At 43.8% G+C, this 19498-nt stretch overlaps 1 protein-coding gene across 1 annotated transcript in view; it reads left to right on the plus strand.

Moving 5' to 3' along the window:
* Window positions 1–19498, plus strand: part of hmcn2 (hemicentin 2) — a 61124-nt gene that overhangs the window by 19456 nt on the left and 22170 nt on the right. Inside the window, exons 23-44 of the mRNA XM_036979721.1 lie at window positions 841–968; window positions 1106–1357; window positions 4427–4510; window positions 8017–8208; window positions 8320–8450; window positions 8668–8815; window positions 9814–9940; window positions 10394–10551; window positions 10739–11017; window positions 11142–11284; window positions 11396–11546; window positions 11660–11896; window positions 12028–12141; window positions 12290–12477; window positions 12666–12762; window positions 12909–13070; window positions 13337–13450; window positions 13550–13746; window positions 13901–13982; window positions 14101–14232; window positions 14376–14519; window positions 16203–16362. Of these exons, the coding sequence (XP_036835616.1) occupies window positions 841–968; window positions 1106–1357; window positions 4427–4510; window positions 8017–8208; window positions 8320–8450; window positions 8668–8815; window positions 9814–9940; window positions 10394–10551; window positions 10739–11017; window positions 11142–11284; window positions 11396–11546; window positions 11660–11896; window positions 12028–12141; window positions 12290–12477; window positions 12666–12762; window positions 12909–13070; window positions 13337–13450; window positions 13550–13746; window positions 13901–13982; window positions 14101–14232; window positions 14376–14519; window positions 16203–16362 (3420 nt within the window). The remainder of the gene's footprint in view (window positions 1–840; window positions 969–1105; window positions 1358–4426; window positions 4511–8016; window positions 8209–8319; window positions 8451–8667; window positions 8816–9813; window positions 9941–10393; window positions 10552–10738; window positions 11018–11141; window positions 11285–11395; window positions 11547–11659; window positions 11897–12027; window positions 12142–12289; window positions 12478–12665; window positions 12763–12908; window positions 13071–13336; window positions 13451–13549; window positions 13747–13900; window positions 13983–14100; window positions 14233–14375; window positions 14520–16202; window positions 16363–19498) is intronic.

Raw genomic sequence — 19498 nt, forward strand, 5'->3', positions numbered from 1 at the left:
CTAGCACAGCTGGAGAGGAGAGGAGCAGTAGTGCTGTATACAGACAGAGCTAGCACAGCTGGAGAGGAGAGGAGCAGTAGTGCTGTATACAGAGAGAGCTAGCACAGCTGGAGAGGAGAGGAGCACTAGTGCTGTATACAGAGAGAGCTAGCACAGCTGGAGAGGAGAGGAGCACTAGCCCACACTGTGTCAGTTAGGGAGGCTATGGAGCTGCACTCAGACCCCTCTAGCTCAATTTGTCCCAGTCAGCCTGTGTACACAGATGAGTGTAAACCACAGTGGGGAGTGATGTGGGGAGATGGTTGGGACTGTGTGTTGGGTCCATGTCTCCAATGTGTGCTCGGCTCCCTGCTCTCTGCTAAGGTGACTTAGACACTGATTGCTGAGCCAGTCATTCTGTTTCAATGATGTATGCTACAGGTTGGGTTTGAAGCAGTAGGGGAGCAGAGTGGTACGGCAACATGTGCAGTGTTGAAGAGGAGTCTTTGTGGTTCTAGATCGTTTTCACTTAAGCAAACTACATTTGAGTTGCTTAGCAGATACACTTATGACAAATAAATCTCAGAGCACTGTTTACATTTGTGCATTTCTGCAGCTGGGTAGGTACTAAAGCAAATAGTTATGACATTCTGCTGGGGATTTCAGTTCAGTTGAGAAGTTTAGTTACTATTGTGCAATATGAATGGTATTACAACAGCCAGAACTACACAGGCATGCACGGTCACATGTATACACACATACACACATATATTCACAGAAACACCTACAGGGTTGCACATATTCAGTGTGACTCCTGACAGTGTTATCCCAGCTTGACCTCTGACCTCTTTCCATGTCCAGGTTCACCGTGCTGCCTTCCGGCTCTCTGAAGATCACTGATGTCCGACTGGTTGATAGTAAACTTTACACTTGCTCAGCAAAAAACCCAGCAGGCAACGTGTCTATCAACTACAATTTACACATACAAGGTACCTCCTTATGGATAGTCACTTTGTAGAGCCTGTTTCGCTTCACGGTTCAAGATGCTGTCGTGCATCTAAGACCCAAAATGCTAAACAGACAGATAGATATCATGAGAAACAAACCTTGTTTGTTTGTTTCCCAGCTAAACCCAAGATCCAGGCAGCTCCATCCCTGCTGAAGGCTCTGATAGGCCAGACAGTGGTTCTGCCATGTGTGGTTCAGGGGGAGCCCAGCCCTGAGATCAGCTGGTTCCACGACGGAAGTCCTGTCTGGGCCAAGGACACTGCAGCCCTCAAGATCCACAGGGCCAGCCTCACTGACCAGGGCATCTACAGCTGTGTGGCCAAGAACACTGCTGGACAGGACACCATGGAGGTCAAACTGGAGGTGCTAGGTGGGTCTCTAACTTGAGGGATCTGATTGATCAATGTGATGCAGCTTTTCTCTTTCCTAATACTGTACACCCATGTATCCTTTTGTCAGCTGATAACACCCCTTGCCATCAGCACTGAAAACTAACTGAGCCAAACCATTAACTTGTTAAAAGAAGTTCACACAGCAAGAACGGTAATATTATAAGTAGAGCAGATACCTCCAGGTTTACATGAGAGTGGTGCTGAGCGATTAACCAACATTTAAACAAAAACAAAACATTTAAAAAACTTCTGTGAGGTCAGTGCACACATTGCAGTTTCTCTAGAGATAAATCAAATAAAGCCCGAACTGTGCGATGTAGTAGGGAGTTGTAGTTTCCAACAGGCCAATATTCTAGATAATTTAGTGCAGAAAATGTGGTAATTAACTACAATCAAATCAAATGTTATTGGTCACCTAAACATATTTATCAGATGTTATTGGTCACCTAAACATATTTAGCAGATGTTATTGGTCACCTAAACATATTTAGCAGATGTTATTGGTCACCTAAACATATTTAGCAGATGTTATTGATCACCTAAACATATTTATCAGATGTTATTGGTCACCTAAACATATTTAGCAGATGTTATTGGTCACCTAAACATATTTATCAGATGTTATTGGTCACCTAAACATATTTATCAGATGTTATTGGTCACCTAAACATATTTAGCAGATGTTATTGGTCACCTAAACATATTTATCAGATGTTATTGGTCACCTAAACATATTTATCAGATGTTATTGGTCACCTAAACATATTTAGCAGATGTTATTGATCACCTAAATATATTTAGGAGATGTTATTGCGAGTGTAGCGAAATGCTTGTGTTCCTAACTCCAACAGTGCAGTAGTATCTAACAATTCGCAACAATACACAAATCTAAAAGTAAAATAATGGAATTAAGAAATATATCAATATTAGGACGACTAAAATACAGCAGAATAGAATACAGTATATACATATGAGATGAGTAAAGCAAGTATGTAAACATGAAACATTGTGTAAACATGATGTAAACATGATTCAAGTGACCATAATCCATTGTGCACCTACTTGTCACCTCTGTTTCTTTTACGGCTGCTACATAAAGGAGACAGTAGAATGCACGACCGAGAGAGATAGAGAGCAGTTTCTTGCGAGGTATTTCTACCTGGAAATACATGATCTAAGGGATGGATAATTGGACTTATTTTATTTGAAGAACTACTAAAATGGTGATTTAGGCAGCAGCTCTATAGAGAGATGAGGACTTTGAATGAAATAATAAAGTCATCAAATAAAAACAAATGGAACATACATCATTGAAATAAAGTAAAGTCATGTAATGTGAACATTTGGTGGTTAATAGGCCTAAGTGGTAAGCGGTCACTATCATCATGGGACTTTTATTCATTGTTTTGTTCTGTGTTGTTCCGGCATTCAACCCACGTAATGCATACTACTTTATGTAAAAAAAATAAACATCTAAATGTGAAACTGTGATATTTAAAAAAATAATGGGGCCAAAACCGAAGCCATCTCAAAAAGCACTAATCGCTCAGCACTACATGAGAGAAAAATGTGTCCAGAATAGACAAGGACAGTAGTCTTTAGAGGTGCTTTCTCTGGAAACACAGCACCATAGTCAGAGTGCAAGCAGCCCTATAAACCCCATTCTATTTGACCAGTGCATGGATCAGTCTGTTAATGTTAGGGGGTTGATTGAGGTGCACTTTGACCTTAGAGGTCAGCTTTAGCTGAGGGAAGGATTAGAGGAAGCCAGAGCTGCAGGTTAACGAGTGAGTATGGGGTATAGGAGACATGACTCACATTGTCACAGGCCAGAAGCACATCTTCACCCTACCCCTAGGATTAACCCTCACACTGTCTTACCCTAATGCTCCTCTACCAGAACCTTCAAACAAAAATGAAGACCATATCTTGTAAAATTTTCAACCTAACTTTTACACTTATGATTAGAGTAGCCCTGGATTTATATAACTCATGATGCTGAATAAACCCTTTACATTATACATACAAAAGTATGTGGACACCCCTTCAAATTAGTGGATTCGGCTATTTCAGCCACACCTGTTGCTGACAGGTGTATAAAATCTAGCACACAGCCATGCAATCTCCATAGACAAACATTGGCAGTGGAATGGCCTTACTGAAGAACTCGGTGACTTTCCTTTCCAATAAGTCAGTTTTTCACATTTCTGCCCTGCTAGAGCTGTTATTGTGAAGTGGAAATGGCTAGGAGCAACAATGGCTCATCTGCGAAGGGGTAGTGCCGCCGAGTGCTGAAGCGCGAGCTCCAAACTGCCTCTGGAAGCAACGTCAGCACAATAACTGTTCTTCTGGGTTTTCATGGATGAGCAGCTGCACACAAGCCTAAGATCACCATGTGCAATGCCAAGCGTTGGCTGGAGTGGTGTAAAGCTCTCCGCTATTGGATTCTGGAGCAGTGGAAATGTGTTTTCTGGAGTGATGAATCATACTTCAGTATCTGGCAGTCCGACAACAAATCTGTGTTTGGAGGATACCAGGAGAACGCTACCTGTCCAAATGCATAGTGACAAATCTGGTGGAGGAGGAATAATGGTCTGGGGCTGTTTCTCATGGTTTGGGCTAAGCCCCTTAGTTCCAGTGAATGCGCTTGTGCACAAAGGTCCAAACAGAAATGGTTTGTTGAGATTGGTGTGGAAGAACTTGACTGGCCTGCACAGAGCCCTGACCTCAACCCCATTGAACACCTTTGGGATGAATTGAACCCTGACTGCGAGCCAGTGCTAATCGCCCAACATCAGTGCCCAACCTCACTAATGCTCTTGTGGGTGAATGGAAACAAGTCCCTGCAGCAATGTTCTAACATCTAGTGGAAAGCCTCCCCAGAAGAGTGGAGGCTGTTATAGCAGCAAAGGCGGGGCCAACGCCAAATTAATGCCCATGATTTTGGAATGAGATGTTTGACGAGCAGGTGTCCACATACTTTTGGTCATACAGTGTAGCTTATTCCCTGTGTTGTCATAATGCTCTGTCCTTTATCGGTTCCACAGAGGCCCCGTCCTTCGCAGAGGCTGGAGATGCCATCATGGAGAAAGTGTCTAACAGCAAGGTCACCATTCCCTGCCCTGCTGAAGGTAGGATAAGATTTATGATGTACTGTATGTCCGTTTTACGGGAAACAGATACACGCTAGAAGGAAACATACAGTGCAAGTCTGGTGTCAGACAAAACACACAATTTACACAGGCTGACCAAAGTGAACAGATCTAGAGAATCTTTTTCCAGGTATGTTTGGATGAAACCGTTTTGGCTCCATATGAAATGTAGGACAAAGGTGTGGACTTATCTAGCTACTGTACCTTCAAAGCATTGCTCTGCTATCTCCAGAGGCTTTCATTAGTCTGTGGAAACAATTGCGTGTTTCAATACCCCTGCTATCCTAATGGTGTGCTTTCATTAATTTGTATACTGTTTCTTTCTCTATTTTAGCATCTTAGCATCTTGAGAAAGGGTGTGTGTATGTGCATTATTTCTTATGCGTGGGCCCATTGAGCTTCTTGTTGACAGGGCACTTAAATAGGTGTTGTTTGTATGGAGCCGTGCCATGGTAACGGGGCATGTTTGAGAAGGTGAGGAGTAGGCTAATGTGGACACATCAACAGCTGGAACATCATTCTGCCTTTTCCCTCAGCGGGCCACATCTGCTTTCCTCTTCGCTCTGCGAGGGGACCTGCTGGGAGAGGAATCCTAATTACAGGCTGCTGCTGCCAGATAATGGACAGAGATGTTTGTGGTGCTCCTCTGCTGAGGAGCTGGGTCCACTGCCCCTCCCTGTAGAGCCCACACTGTTACCAGTATTGTTACAGGGCCCTCACAGCGAAGCTCGCAGGCAGCCACAGCTCCAGGCAGGAAGCTCTAGGTGTCTGGCTCAGGAAACTAGGAGACAATAGCTTTTTCATCCCCCATTGTATCATAGAAATGTGTCTGTCTGTGTGAATGTTGGATGGCAAGATGAAAGGAGATTCTGCCATCAGGAAAATATTATGTTTTACCAACAGGAACACTTAATGCCCCATAATAATGGAAGTACTTGTTTAAAAAAGAAAATGAAAGAGATAATGGAAGGAAGCGTAGTGAACTCAAGCAGATAAATACAAGAAACAGGTTTTAATTATTTTAATCTAAACAGAACATCTGTATTTCCTGCCAGCAATGAGATTATACATTTGAGTCATTGCTGTAAAGTGTAAACATGTGCTCCGCGTGGGACCGGGTGATAACATTACCTTTGGTTCCTCTCTGTGGTTCCTCTCTGTGGTTCCTCTCTGTGGTTCCTCTCTGTCCCCTCAGTATTTTTGGACGGGGGATGAAATATGTGTTTAGTTTCCCGTACAGCCTTCTCTCTCTCTTGTGTTTGGATATGTTCTGTAAATAGAGATGGGACAGGGATTTACTTCCTTCTTTGCTCTTAATGCAAAAAGCTGGACTGGATGTCTGCACAGCTATGTATGTCCAGTCCTATTTATGTAAGAGAGACCTCAGACTGGGGTATATCGGGTACAGGTGCGCCCTCCTAACCCCGTTCCGTCCCGTGCTCCACCTCTATTTCCATCCCAGACTCCTGCCACTGCTCCCGGCCCTTTTCCCCATTGTAAAGCTCCAAACACATCTGTTTCAGGTGCCTATACATCACATCAAGGCTTAGAACTTCTGGCCCAACCACTATTCTTACTGTCCAGGGTCCTCAAGCTATGATTCTGGTAGTAAATCACGACACTAACACTTTAAATCAGGCATCTACCAACATATTGTGTTTGGCGTTAATGTGCTACTTTCTAACCTTGAAGTATCCCAGCCCACCGATAGGGCTCTCAGTCTCTATCTGTCCTGCTGTCCAACAGATACTGTGGGGCAAAAAAGTATTTAGTCAGCCACCAATTGTGCAAGTTCTCCCACTTAAAAAGATGAGAGAGGCCTGTAATTTTTCATCATAGGTACACAAAAGAAAATCCAGAAAATCATATTGTAGGATTTTTTATGAATTTATTTGCAAATTATGGTGGAAAATAAGTATTTGGTCAATAACAAAAGTTGATCTCAATACTTTGTTATATACCCTTTTTTGGTAATGACAGAGGTCAAACGTTTTCTGTAAGTCTTCACAAGGTTTTCACACACTGTTGCTGGTATTTTGGCCCATTCCTCCATGTAGATCTCCTCTAGAGCAGTAATGTTTTGGGGCTGTTGCTGGGCAACACAGACTTTCAACTCCCTCCAAAGATTTTCTATGGGCTTGAGATCTGGAGACTGGCTAGGCCACTCCAGGACCTTGAAATGCTTCTTACGAAGCCACTCCTTCGTTGCCCAGGCGATGTGTTTGGGATCATTGTCATGCTGAAAGACCCAGCCACATTTCATCTTCAGTGCCCTTGCTGATGGAAGGAGGTTTTCACTCAAAATGTCACGATACATGGCCCCATTCATTCTTTCCTTTACACGGATCAGTTGTCCTGGTCCCTTTGCAGAAAAACAGCCCCAAAGCATGATGTTTCCACCCCCATGCTTCACAGTAGGTATGGTGTTCTTTGGATGCAACTCAGCATTCTATGTCCTCCAAACACGACGAGTTGAGTTTTTACCAAAAAGTTATATTTTGGTTTCATCTGACCATATGACATTCTCCCAATCTTCTTCTGGATCATCCAAATGCTCTCTAGCAAACTTCAGACGGGCCTGGACATGTACTGGCTTAAGCAGGGGGACACGTCTGTCACTGCAGGATTTGAGTCCCTGGTGGCGTAGTGTGTTACTGATGGTAGGCTTTGTTACTTTGGTCCCAGCTCTCTGCAGGTCATTCACTAGGTCCCCCCGTGTGGTTCTGGGATTTTTGCTCACCGATCTTGTGATCGTTTTGACCCCACGGGGTGAGATCTTGCGTGGAGCCCCAGATCGAGGAAGATTATCAGTGGTCTTGTATGTCTTCCATTTCCTAATAATTGCTCCCTCAGTTGATTTCTTCAAACCAAGCTGCTTACCTATTGCAGATTCAGTCTTCCCAGCCTGGTGCAGGTCTACAATTTTGTTTCTGGTGTCCTTTGACAGCTCTTTGGTCTTGGCCATAGTGGAGTTTGGAGTGTGACTGTTTGAGGTTGTGGACAGATGTCTTTTATACTGATAACAAGTTCAAACAGGTGCCATTAATACAGGTAACGAGTGGAGGACAGAGGAGCCTCTTAAAGAAGAAGTTACAGGTCTGTGAGAGCCAGAAATCTTGCTGGTTTGTAGGTGACCAAATACTTATTTTCCACCATGATTTACAAATCAATTAATTAAAAATCCTACAATGTGATTTTCTGGATTTTTTTTCTTCTCATTTTGTCTGTCATAGTTGAAGTGTACCTAAGATGAAAATTACAGGCTTCTCACATCTTTTTAAGTGGGAGAACTTGCACAATTGGTGGCTGATTAAATACTTTTTTGCCCCACTGTAAATGTAGGGCCTGCTTTTTCCAGTCTGGGACACTTTCCCATTCAGCCCTTCCTGTAGGTGGGGGCGCAGACAGAAGGCACTTTTGTTTCTGTCAGCTATAATCGATAAAGAATCCTCTCACCACCCTCTCTGCTATCTTTACACCCGCAGGCTCACCCCCTCCCAAGGTACGCTGGTTCAAGAACGGTCTTGAGATACACCCTGACCAATCAGAGCTCTCTGTGGCACAGGACGGCTCTCTTGTGATTGGTTCAGCATCTGCCAGTCACAGTGGGGACTTCACATGTGTAGCCAGCAATGATGCAGGCTCTGTGGAGCGGAAGACCCGGTTGAAAGTGCATGGTGAGATCTTATCAATTCCATCTTTATTCAAAACTGATGTGAGTTCAGATAACAATAAAATATCTTAACAAAGGGACTTCTAGATGATGTCTGTCTCTCGTACTCCTCTAGTTCCCCCTGAGATCCAGGATGATGGACAGCCCCTGAACCTGACAGTCACCCTGAAGCAGCCACTCACTCTGGGCTGTGATGTCATTGGTATCCCCTCCCCCACAATCACCTGGACTAAAGACGGGCAGAATGTGAGTCACCTACCAGGCATTCAAATACACTTCTTAAAAACACGTTTTTTTTTAAACGTATAGGTTGTAAAGGTGACCATACTTCTACTGACTTCGATGACAACAATGTTATTTGTATCTAGCAACACAGTGACACCAAGCGGTCATTTAGTTTATCACAGTCCAATATTGATCTTACAGTAACAAGCACTTACAATGTATGTCTGGCTGTGTATAGGTGGTGGACTCCCCTGGAGTGTATCTACAGAATGGAAAGAGACTTCTGAGAATCTATCGGGTCCAGACAGAGCACGGTGGCCAGTTCAGCTGCATAGCTAGTAACACAGCTGGGCAGGCCCGAAGGGACTACAACATTGTTGTACAAGGTGAGCCTTCATAGTGCTTAAAATCAAGTTGGTGTCCTACCTCTCCCATTGATTTTACATTTAAAGTTTAAGCAAAGTCAGTTGTGTAAAATAAATATTTTAAAGTACTACTTAAGTCATTTTTTTGGGATATCTGTACTCAACTTCACTATGTATATTTTTGAAAACTTTTACTTCACTCATTCCTAAAGAAAATAATGTACTTTTTACTCCATACATTTTCTCTGATACCCAAAAGTACTCGTTACATTTTGAATGCTTAGCAGGATAGGAAAATTGTAAAATGTCAAATTCACGCACTTATCAAGAGAACATCCCTGGTCATCCCTACTGCCTCTGACCTGGCGGCAGTAGCGGTTCTAGCTTGTATGGCTCCCTAGGCGAATCTCCCTCCACTAATTGCATTAGTACTGTACAAAGTTAGAGGTGCGCTATTTGATAGATTCCCCCACTCCCCCTACCTCGGGCTTTCAGTGGGGAGACCTGAGGTTAAGCTAACCCCACCTTCCTCCCCGTCTTGTACTTCTGAGTGGGAGACCTTCACAAACTAGAATCAGGGCACCCACTCCGACAAGGTTAATTGACCCACAGTCCCACACGGTGACATGATGACGTGATGTGCAAATGAGCGATAGCAAACCAATCGTACAAATGTCACCATACCGCCCCCTGCAAGATGCTGCCCGGGGCAGTTGCCCGTGTCGCCTATATCTAAATCCGCCATTGCCTAGCGGACTCACTAAATACCCATGCTTCATTTGGAAATTATGTCTGGGGGTTGGAGTGTGCCTCTGGCTATCCGTAAATTTAAAATACAAGAAAATGGTCCCCATCCTGCGCTGGTGTCACTAATTTGAAATGATTTATACTTTTACTTTTTATTCTTAAGTATATTTTAGCAATTCCAGGTCTAAGTTTGAATTGCATCCTACCATGGCCTAACTTCTCTCTGTGTGTGTGTGTGTATGTGTGTGTGTGTGTGTGTATGTGTGAGTTAGCCCCACCAGTGATCTCGGGGATGTCCAGGGTACAGGACCTGTCAGTGGTGTCAGGACAGGAGGTAGAGTTCCAGTGTCGGGTCAGTGGGCGCCCAGCCCCCAAAGTTGAATGGAGCCGGGATGGAGAGTGAGTCTTTCTTGACATTGACACTTGTGCATATAGCTACTACCCATCACATTAAATTGTTTATTCACACTCATATACAAATGTAGGATCGTAATTTGATTACTCTTATGTTGCTGAGAATTTTCCTGCACGGCAGGAAATACAAACTTGTAGTGTATTTTAGTTTTAAAAAGGATTCTAAAGTTTGTAATTTCCACTTTGAAATTTCAGACTTGATTTGTCCAAATGAAAAATGTATCAGACCCCCAAAAAATGTCCATGAATTATAATCCACATAATAATTCACATTTCCTGTTGCTGCAGGATTATTTTCCTGCTGTAGCAAAGTCGCTCAAATTAATATCCTACATTTGTACATACATCATGTGTCAGATATCACTTTTTGTGTGTGGATTAGCCTAGCCAATACACTGTCAGGCTTTGGAGTATTGACCCCACTCCCTCCTACTCCAGGGTGCTGTCCAAGGACGGGGACCCCCATGTGGAGTTCCATGAGCAGGGCCAGGTGATGAAGGTGAAGGCAGTCAGACTGAGGGACCAGGGCTTGTACCAGTGTCTGGCCAGTAACAGCGCTGGGACACAGATGCGCCAGTTCAGACTCACTGTGCAAGGTACTGTTCCCTCTCTCATGTTTCCTTCTCAATGACCTCATACCAACAACACAAACTTCCTTCTGCATCTCAGAAATAATTACAATGTTTATCGCTGAAGCAGATTCACTTTCTATACTACAGTATACCTTGAGAAAGTCACCTTTCTCTCTTCTCACGCTCCTCCTCTCTCCTCCTGTTTTTCCAGCTCCCCCCACCATCATGGGCCCCAGTGAGACCTCAGAGGTGTCTGTGGTGTTGGGTTTCCCCACGGTTCTGCCCTGTGATGTCGAAGGTTCTCCCATGCCCAGTATCACCTGGCTGAAGGACAACCAGCCCATCGTGTCCAGTGCCCAGCTCACCTACACCCGGGGTGGGCAGGCACTGAGGTTGGGGGCAGCACAGGGCGACAGTGCCGGTCTCTACACCTGCCGAGCCTCAAACCCAGCAGGCACCACTCTTAAACACTACTCACTCAGTGTGCTGGGTAAGGTAACCAGACAAGGAGAGGGTTGATTCTGGTCTATGTACTGAACAGTAGTCTAACATCATTACAATTCAATGTACGTAAATAACGGAGAGGTATTTGACTGCCTGTTTGATTTGATCAGTTCCACCCCAGATTGAAGGGGACTCTACATCTCTGAGTTTCGGTAGCCGAGATGAGAAAGTCCGGATCAACGGCTCATTAACCCTGTCCTGTCTGGCTAAAGGCTTCCCTGAACCCAAGACCCAGTGGTTCAAAGATGGACAGGTTGGTTTGTGTTTCTGTCTAGCTACTGCATTTCACACAAGTTCATTTAACGCAACAGATGTCTATTTCTGCTTATTTGAAACATTTTGGATTTATTTTTGCTGTTTCTAGTTGTTGACTAGGAACTCCCACACTGGTATCCGTGAGAGTGGTCACCTTCTTCACATAGACAATGCCATGCTCTCCCATGAGGGACAATACACCTGCATGGTCACCAACACTGCAGGAGAGGACAAGAGAGACTTCCACGTCACTATTCAGGGTGAGTGTCCACGTATGGAATTTAAACTGTCTGCCGTTAATTCACACTATGCAACCTAATCTCACTGCACCCTTGTGAAACTAACTGAACATTTGTTCTCTCTCTCTCTCCAGTTCCTCCCATCTTCCATCGGGGGAGTAACGGCGCAGCAGCCTGGGGTCTGGGAGGAGAGGAGGAGGAGGAGGAGGAGGGAGGGGTTAGAGATGATGAGATGACAGAGAGAAGGGAGGTGGTCCTGGGGCATCCCATCAGCCTGTCCTGCGAGAGTAACGCCATCCCTCCGCCCCATCTCAGCTGGTACAGAGAGGGACGCAAGCTCTCCACCGCTGACGGAGTGGTACTGCTGCCAGGTGAGAGGGGGACCATGCCCTCTAGGTCTAGTTCTACGATATCAAACTGGTACAACGACCAGTATGGCACTACTGCAGCATCAGCTCCACTGTGATCCAATAAGATGCTCTGTTATGTTGTTGTCCTTTAGGTGGGCAGGTACTCCAGATTCCACGGGTCCAGCAGGAGGATGCTGGGAAATATACGTGTCAGGCGGTGAACGAGGCAGGGGAGGACCGCATGCACTTTGACCTGGAGGTTCTGGGTAGGCACGCTTTGTTACTATCCCTGTTATTCTGTCAACTTATTATTCAATCATGGTCCTCGTACAGTCAAAAGCCTTAATGCCTAAACCTGCAAAATGGATGTGCCATTTCTGAATGTTTTTCTCTTTTGGCGTCCTGTTTTCCCAGTCCCCCCAGTGATAACGGGTCAGTTGGATGAGTTCATGGAGGAGATAGGAGCAGTGGTGAACAGTACCGTGGCTCTCCACTGTGACGTGACGGGTCACCCAGAACCAGCCATCTCCTGGCTGAGGGACGGCACACCGCTGCCCTCCGGACAACACCACAGCATCAGTGAGGACGGGAGACAACTACAGGTCAGAATCCCGTATACCAAAGCACTGCACTGCTTAGTACAGTATAAGGACTTCCCTTGGAATAGAATGGCCCCCGTCCTGCGCTGGTGTCACTAATTTGATTTAATTAAATATACAGCCCTCTCTTATTTCATCTGTCTCAGGGGGCAGGTCTATAATATTATGTTATTAATTATTCTGTCTTTCAGATCCTCAGTGTGCAGGTGTCAGACATGGCCAGCTACCTTTGTGTGGCTGAGAACAAGGTTGGAGCAGTGGAAAAACTCTTCAGTCTGACTGTGCAAGGTGAGATGGAGCCCACAAGTACAGACATCTCTTCAAATGCCACATCAAGCTGATTTCTACAATTCACACAGGAAGGACAGAGATATCCTGTGAATGTGTTTACGTGTTAGCTGAGTGTGAGCTGATGTATTCCTGTTCCTCTCCAGTTCCCCCAAGGATGGTAGCTGGCAGGGAGGAGGAGGTGAGTGTGATAAAGGGTCACATGGTGTCCATGATGTGTGACGTCCAGGCGTACCCTCCTCCAGAGATCACATGGACCAGAGATGGACAGGTCCTCCAGTTCAGCACGGGCATCCATATCCTGCCAGGTCAGAGCTGGCTCCTCAACACACTGCCCAGAGCCCATAACACATTCCATAACTCATTGTGTACTCAATCGGCCAACCATACACAATAAACGCATAGCAATTCAAAATGCATTTTATCTGTGATTTGTCTACTGTACACTGTCTTTCTGCTGTTCTCTGCTGACTTCCTCTGATACCTGCTATCTAGTTTACTGTACTGTCATTCTGATTAATTCACTGATCATAAACTATGCCTTCTGAACTACGTATTGTTGTCTGTACTGTAGGAGGTCAGATGTTGCAGCTGCCCCGGGCCAGACTAGAGGATGCGGGACAGTACGTGTGCACTGCCACCAACTCAGCAGGCCAGGACCAGAAGAGCATCCTGCTCAGTGTCTATGGTGAGAAACTGTGCTGCGTTCATCAGTGTCACACTTCACTTGCTACAATATCTTAATTAGCACTTAAATATTGTCTATTTTATTCCTATGGGTTTACAGTCCTGCCCACGCTGAAGCCCCGCCTTGACTCTGAGTCAGAGGTCCTGACCCCTCAGGTGGGGTCATCTGTCACTCTGCGTTGTGAAGCTCGGGGCATTCCGACGCCTGAGGTCACATGGTACAGGAACGGGCTGCAGCTGGCAGCTAGGACTGGACTGAAAGTGGAGCAGCATCAGCTGGAGATCATGGGAGTGCAGGTAAACACACTGTCATCACCTTCAGTTGGTGCTGTCCTAACTGCTTTAGACGAGTTAGCACTGATAACTAAGGGCATGAGATTAACCCTGTTTTAAGCATCAAAGTGAAACACTGTTGTTCTGTTTCATGCTGACTATGGTTCATGGTCCATAGGTGGCTGATGGTGGAATGTACATCTGCAAGGTGTCCAATGTGGCTGGACAAGTGGACAGGACCTTCCGCTTGACTGTTCATGGTGAGACTTGCCTCCCATGTAACCTCCATTAGATCTGTTTCTTACATATGGTAATACTGGCATATCAGATGTCACAGTATAATGAATCTCATTGTTTCTATTCTGTTCTCCTCCTTAGTACCCCCTGTCCTGGATGGGCCTCTTCATGAGTCCCTCACTCAAAACCTGGGCTCCCATGTCACCTTGCTGTGTGAGCCTACAGGGGTCCCAGTACCCAGTATAACCTGGCTGAAGGATGGCATCCCTATTGGTAAGAAGCTGAAGTTTTATAAATTAACTGTGACAAATTCAGTTTTGACAAGATCACATTTTGACACGTGTATTAATGCATTTGAATGAATGAGACCTCCAGCTGCTGGTTTAGCCTGACCTGTGTGGTTATTTCTTTCCCAGAGAGCAGTCTGCAGTGGCAGTGGTCGGTACGAGGCAACAGGCTGGAGTTGGGTCCTCTGACCCTCTCTCACGCTGGAACCTACACCTGTGTGGCCAAGAACAGGGAGGGACAGACTCAGAAGGACTTTGCTCTCACAGTGCAAGGTAGGCTACAGACTCCCCCACAACAGTGGCAGTCGGTGATGTTCAAGATGAGGGAGGATGATTTTTTTTATTTTTAGAAGCATGGCTTTATTTCTATTACAGCATATTAGATGACTGTCATTCATATTACATTCACCCAGTTCAATGTAACATCGATAGATTTAGACTACTACATGATACTCAAAGTTTCCCTATACCCATCATGAGTTCGCTATAACAATGCCTATGAATGAAAGTTTACAACGTAAGTGCACACAGGTCGAAAGAAAGATTTAAGGAAACAGTGACACATTGACAGACAGTAACACATTCAATATCGCCTGCACACTCTTGCCTGCATCTAGCTGATCTAGGGGGTAATCATTAGTCCAACAGTTGCAAACTAGAGTTCCTGTTGGACAAATTCAGGTATGTTTATCCGTGTTTCGTTTGCTTCCGTTTGAATACACCCCTGATCACACGCAAACAGTTCATTTTCATAGCCAGATACAAAACAACTTGTTGTATTACTTCTCGCATCTACGCGCAAAGCTTACCTTGACTTGGAAGAGTTCCAGTGTTGGATAGACATACTAGCTAACATAGCATGCCTCTCTATTTGAGCCGGGTGTTTGAGTAGGCTAACCTAGCTAGCTGCTGTTAGGAGTGTGTATTGGAGGCGAAGTCAGGTGCAGGAGAGTAGAGTGTAGTGAACAGGCGCACTTTTTATTCCGGTCACACTGACAGCACAAAATAACATAAAATGTGCCCAAAACACGGAACATAGATAAAAAGTAATGCGTGTAACCATATCCACAATATCAAAATACACGTAACACAAACAATCCTACACAAGACATGATGGGGAACAGAGGAATAAATACATATTAATTGATTGGGAAATTAAAACTAGGTGTGCAGGGAACAAGACAAAACAAATGGATACATGAAAAATGGAGCGGCGATGGCTAGAAAGCTGGCCACGTCGACCGCCGAACACCGCCCGAACAGGGAAGTCGTGACAGCTGCACTAGCTACCTAAGTAAATTAAAGTGAAAGTGACATTTTTGGGGGGGAAATATAGCTAGCTCTCTCTCTCACTCTCTCTCTCTCGCTCCTCCATATTTTAAAAGAACTTAATTTGTTCAAAACTGTTCAACTATTGTCTTTCTCTCTTTGAGTCAACTACTCACCACATTTTATGCACTGCAGTGCTAGCTAGCTGTAGCTTATGCTTTCAGTACAATATTCATTATCTGATCCTTGATTGGGTGGACAACATGTCAGTTCATGCTGCAAGAGCTCTGATAGGTTGGAGCATGTCTTCAGGAAGTTGTCATAATTACTGTGTAAGTCTATGGAAGCGGGTGAGAACCATGATCCTCTTAGGTTTTGTATTGAAGTCAATGTACCCAGAGGAGGGCGGAAGCTAGCTGTTTTCTGGTGACACCATGGTGCTACCCTACAGAGTGCTGTTAAAGCTATATTGCAAGACATTGTGGTTTAATAAATTATTTGGTGAAATTAGAATATATTTAGTGTAGTTTTATCTAAAAAGGATAACTTTTTTAATGTTTGACCTCCATTGTCCCTACACATTGTAAATTAGATTACACCCAAGATAATCAATCACATGTTGTGAGGAGAATCAAAGACCTTTTGCATGTCAGTGTTGTGAGTCATAGTGCTGATCTTTTGTTTCAGTGTCGCCCACAATCCTGGACTCTGGCCATCCATCTGACCTGAGTGCCCCAGTGGGCGATGAGCTGACTCTGGAGTGCAAAGTGAAAGGGACACCCACACCCCGCCTCAGCTGGCTGAAGAATGGAGTGACTCTGGAGGGCTCAGACACCCAAGAGATAGAGTGAGTCCCTTTCACTTACAATTGCCAGCCTAAGTACAGTTGAAGTCGGAAGTTTACATACACCTTAGCCTCTAGCGAGAGAATAACTTATTTCAGCTTTTATTTCTTTCATCACATTCCCAGTGGGTCAGAAGTTTACATAGACTCAGTTAGTATTTGGTAGCATTGCCTTTAAATTGTTTAACTTGGGTCAATTGTTTCGGGTACCCTTCCACAAGCTTCCCACAATAAGTTGGGTGAATTTTGTCCCATTCCTCCTGACAGAGCTGGTGTAACTGAGTCAGGTTTGTAGGCCTCCTTGCTCGCACATGCTTTTTCAGTTCTGCCCACAAATTGTCCACGGGATTGAGGTCAGGGCTTTGTGATGGCCACTCCAATACCTTGACTTTGTTGTCCTTAAGCCATTTGCCACAACTTTGGAAGTATGCTTGGGGTCATTGTCCATTTGGAAGACCCATTTGCCACCAAGCTTTAACTTCCTGACTGTTGTCTTGAGATGTTTATTCAAATTATCCACATATTTTTACCTCCTCATGATGCCATCTATTTTGTGAAGTGCACCATTCCCTCCTGCAGCAAAGCACCCTCACAACATGATGCTGCCACCCCCGTGCTTCACGGTTGGGATGGTGTTCTTCGGCTTGCAAGCGTCCTCCTTTTTCCTCCAAACATAACGATGGTCATTATGGCCAAAACGTTCTATTTTTGTTTCATCATACTAGAGGACATTTCTCCAAAAAGTACGATCTTTGTCCCCATGTGCAGTTGCAAACCGTAGTCTGACTTTTCTATGATGGTTTTGGAGCAGTGACTTCTTCCTTGCTTAGCAGCCTTTCAGGTTATGTCGACATAGGACTCGTGTTACTGTGGATATAGATACTTTTGTACCTGTTTCCTCCAGCATCTTCACAAGGTCCTTTGCTGTTGTTCTGGGATTTATTTGCACTTCACACCAAAGGACGTTCAACTCTAGGAGACAGAATGCGTCTCCTTCCTGAGTGGTATGACGGCTGCGTGGTCCCATGGTGTTTATACGTGCATACTATTTTTTGTACAGATTGGACATTTCTCCCAAGGATGAACCAGACTTGTGGAGGTCTACAATTTTTTCCTGAGGTCTTGGCTGATTTATTTTGATTTTCCCATAATGTCAAGCAAAGAGGCACTGAGTTTGAAGGTAGGGCTTAATATACATCCACAGGTACACCTCCAATTGACTCAAATGATGTCAATTAGCCTATCAGAATCTTCTAAAGCCATGACATAATTTTCTGGAATTTTCCAAGCTGTTTAAAGGCACATTCAACTTAATGTATGTAAACTTCTGACCCGCTGGAATTGTGATACAGTGAATTAGAAGTGAAATAATCTATCTGTAAACAATTGTTGGAAAAATTGCCGAAACTATAGTATGTTTACAAGAAATTTGAGGAGTGGTTCAAAAACGAGTTTTATTGACTCCAACCTAAGTGTATGTAAACATCCGACTTCAACTGTATGTGTATCAGTGTTATTCTCTTAACAGGGTTCGACATACAGGGCTGCCTGCTGGCCCGGGGAGGTTTTGAAAAAGCTCAGTCGAGCATCCTCATCAGTGCCCCGCTTGGGCCAGTGAAGGAAATATTGTAATAAGGCTATTTTTAAACTAGGCTATTTAACTGATTAAAGACAAACAAGCAGATGAAATCCCTTAGCTGTCTGTTCCTTATGTAAATTATTTATCACCAGTGGTGATTTTATCATGTAAATCTTGGTGGGGCAAGCTCCAACAAAGTATTTTAGATGCATGCCTGCAAGTCACTACACAACACAACACTAAACAATACATTAATTGCACTATAATTGCACTATAACGGTGCCCACAAACTGTTAGGGCCTACATAAAGCTGTCCCAACAGCAGTCCAAACACCTACACTTGGCTATCAGCGGAGCCTTGTCTGGCAGCGAAACAGTTCATTCAGTATAATTTACTGCCTTTAAAAAAAACATACAGTACCAGTCAAAAGTTTGGACACACCTACTCATTCAATGGTTTTCTTTATTTGTACTTTAGAGGTTCTACTGCTCCAATATAATTATTCTGTGATTTCATTTCTGATCAGTTTTCATGAGAGATGTAGACACGTTCGTATGTTTCCCGCTGTTTAAATGGAAGGGTGTTGTGGAGTTATTATGAGCAAGACAACATTGAATGTTGGATTGTTTTCCATGCAAAGTGTTTCATTTCAAATGGAAACCGATTTTTGTTCACCTTCTAGTTTTTAAAACTTCTTCAGGATTGGTGGGTCCCCTGCGGGACAGTTGAGATAACGTAGGCTAATGCGATTAGCATGAGGTTGTAAGTAACAAGAACATTTCCCAGGACATAGACATATCTGATATTGGCAGAAAGCTTAAATTCTAGTTCATCTAACTGCACTGTCCAATTTACAGTAGCTATTAGAGTGAAAGAATACCATGCTATTGTTTGAGGAGAGTGCACAGTTTTGAACATGAAAAATTATTAATAAACAAATTAGGCACATTTGGGCAGTCTTGATACAAAATTTTAGACAGAAATACAATGGTCCATTGGATCAGTCTGAAATGTTGCATATACACTGCTGCCATCTAGTGGCCAAAATGATACAAATGGTACAAAAAAAATGTTTTTATTTTTTATTTGTATTATCTTTTACCAGATCTAATATGTTATATTCTCCTACATTCCTTTCACATTTCCACAAACTTCAAAGTGTTTCCTTTCAAATGGTACCAAGAATATGCATATCCTTGCTTCAGGGTCTGAGCTACAGGCAGTTAGATTTGGGTATGTTATTTTGGACAAACATTTAAAAAAAGATCCTTAAGAGTTAAACATGATACAGTAACCCCTCAATAACTCTTCAGCATCTCAAATGGCGAGACTGACTAGTGACCACATGGACAGACTTAATTAGTGAGTTTGTGTCGGGAGCATGATGTCTATTTAGTCAGGCAATGCCCACATTATTCTGACATATTTTAGAATGTAAAAATGCATTATGCTTAGTGGCTTAGTGGTAGGCTATTACAACAGTGAAATATAAAATGTTGGTTCTTGAAAATTACAATTAAGTGCTCAAAAAACTAATTGAAAGACCTTGAATTTGACTT

This window comes from Oncorhynchus mykiss, chromosome 6 (genome assembly GCF_013265735.2).
Source record: "Oncorhynchus mykiss isolate Arlee chromosome 6, USDA_OmykA_1.1, whole genome shotgun sequence".
NCBI lineage: Eukaryota > Metazoa > Chordata > Actinopteri > Salmoniformes > Salmonidae > Oncorhynchus > Oncorhynchus mykiss.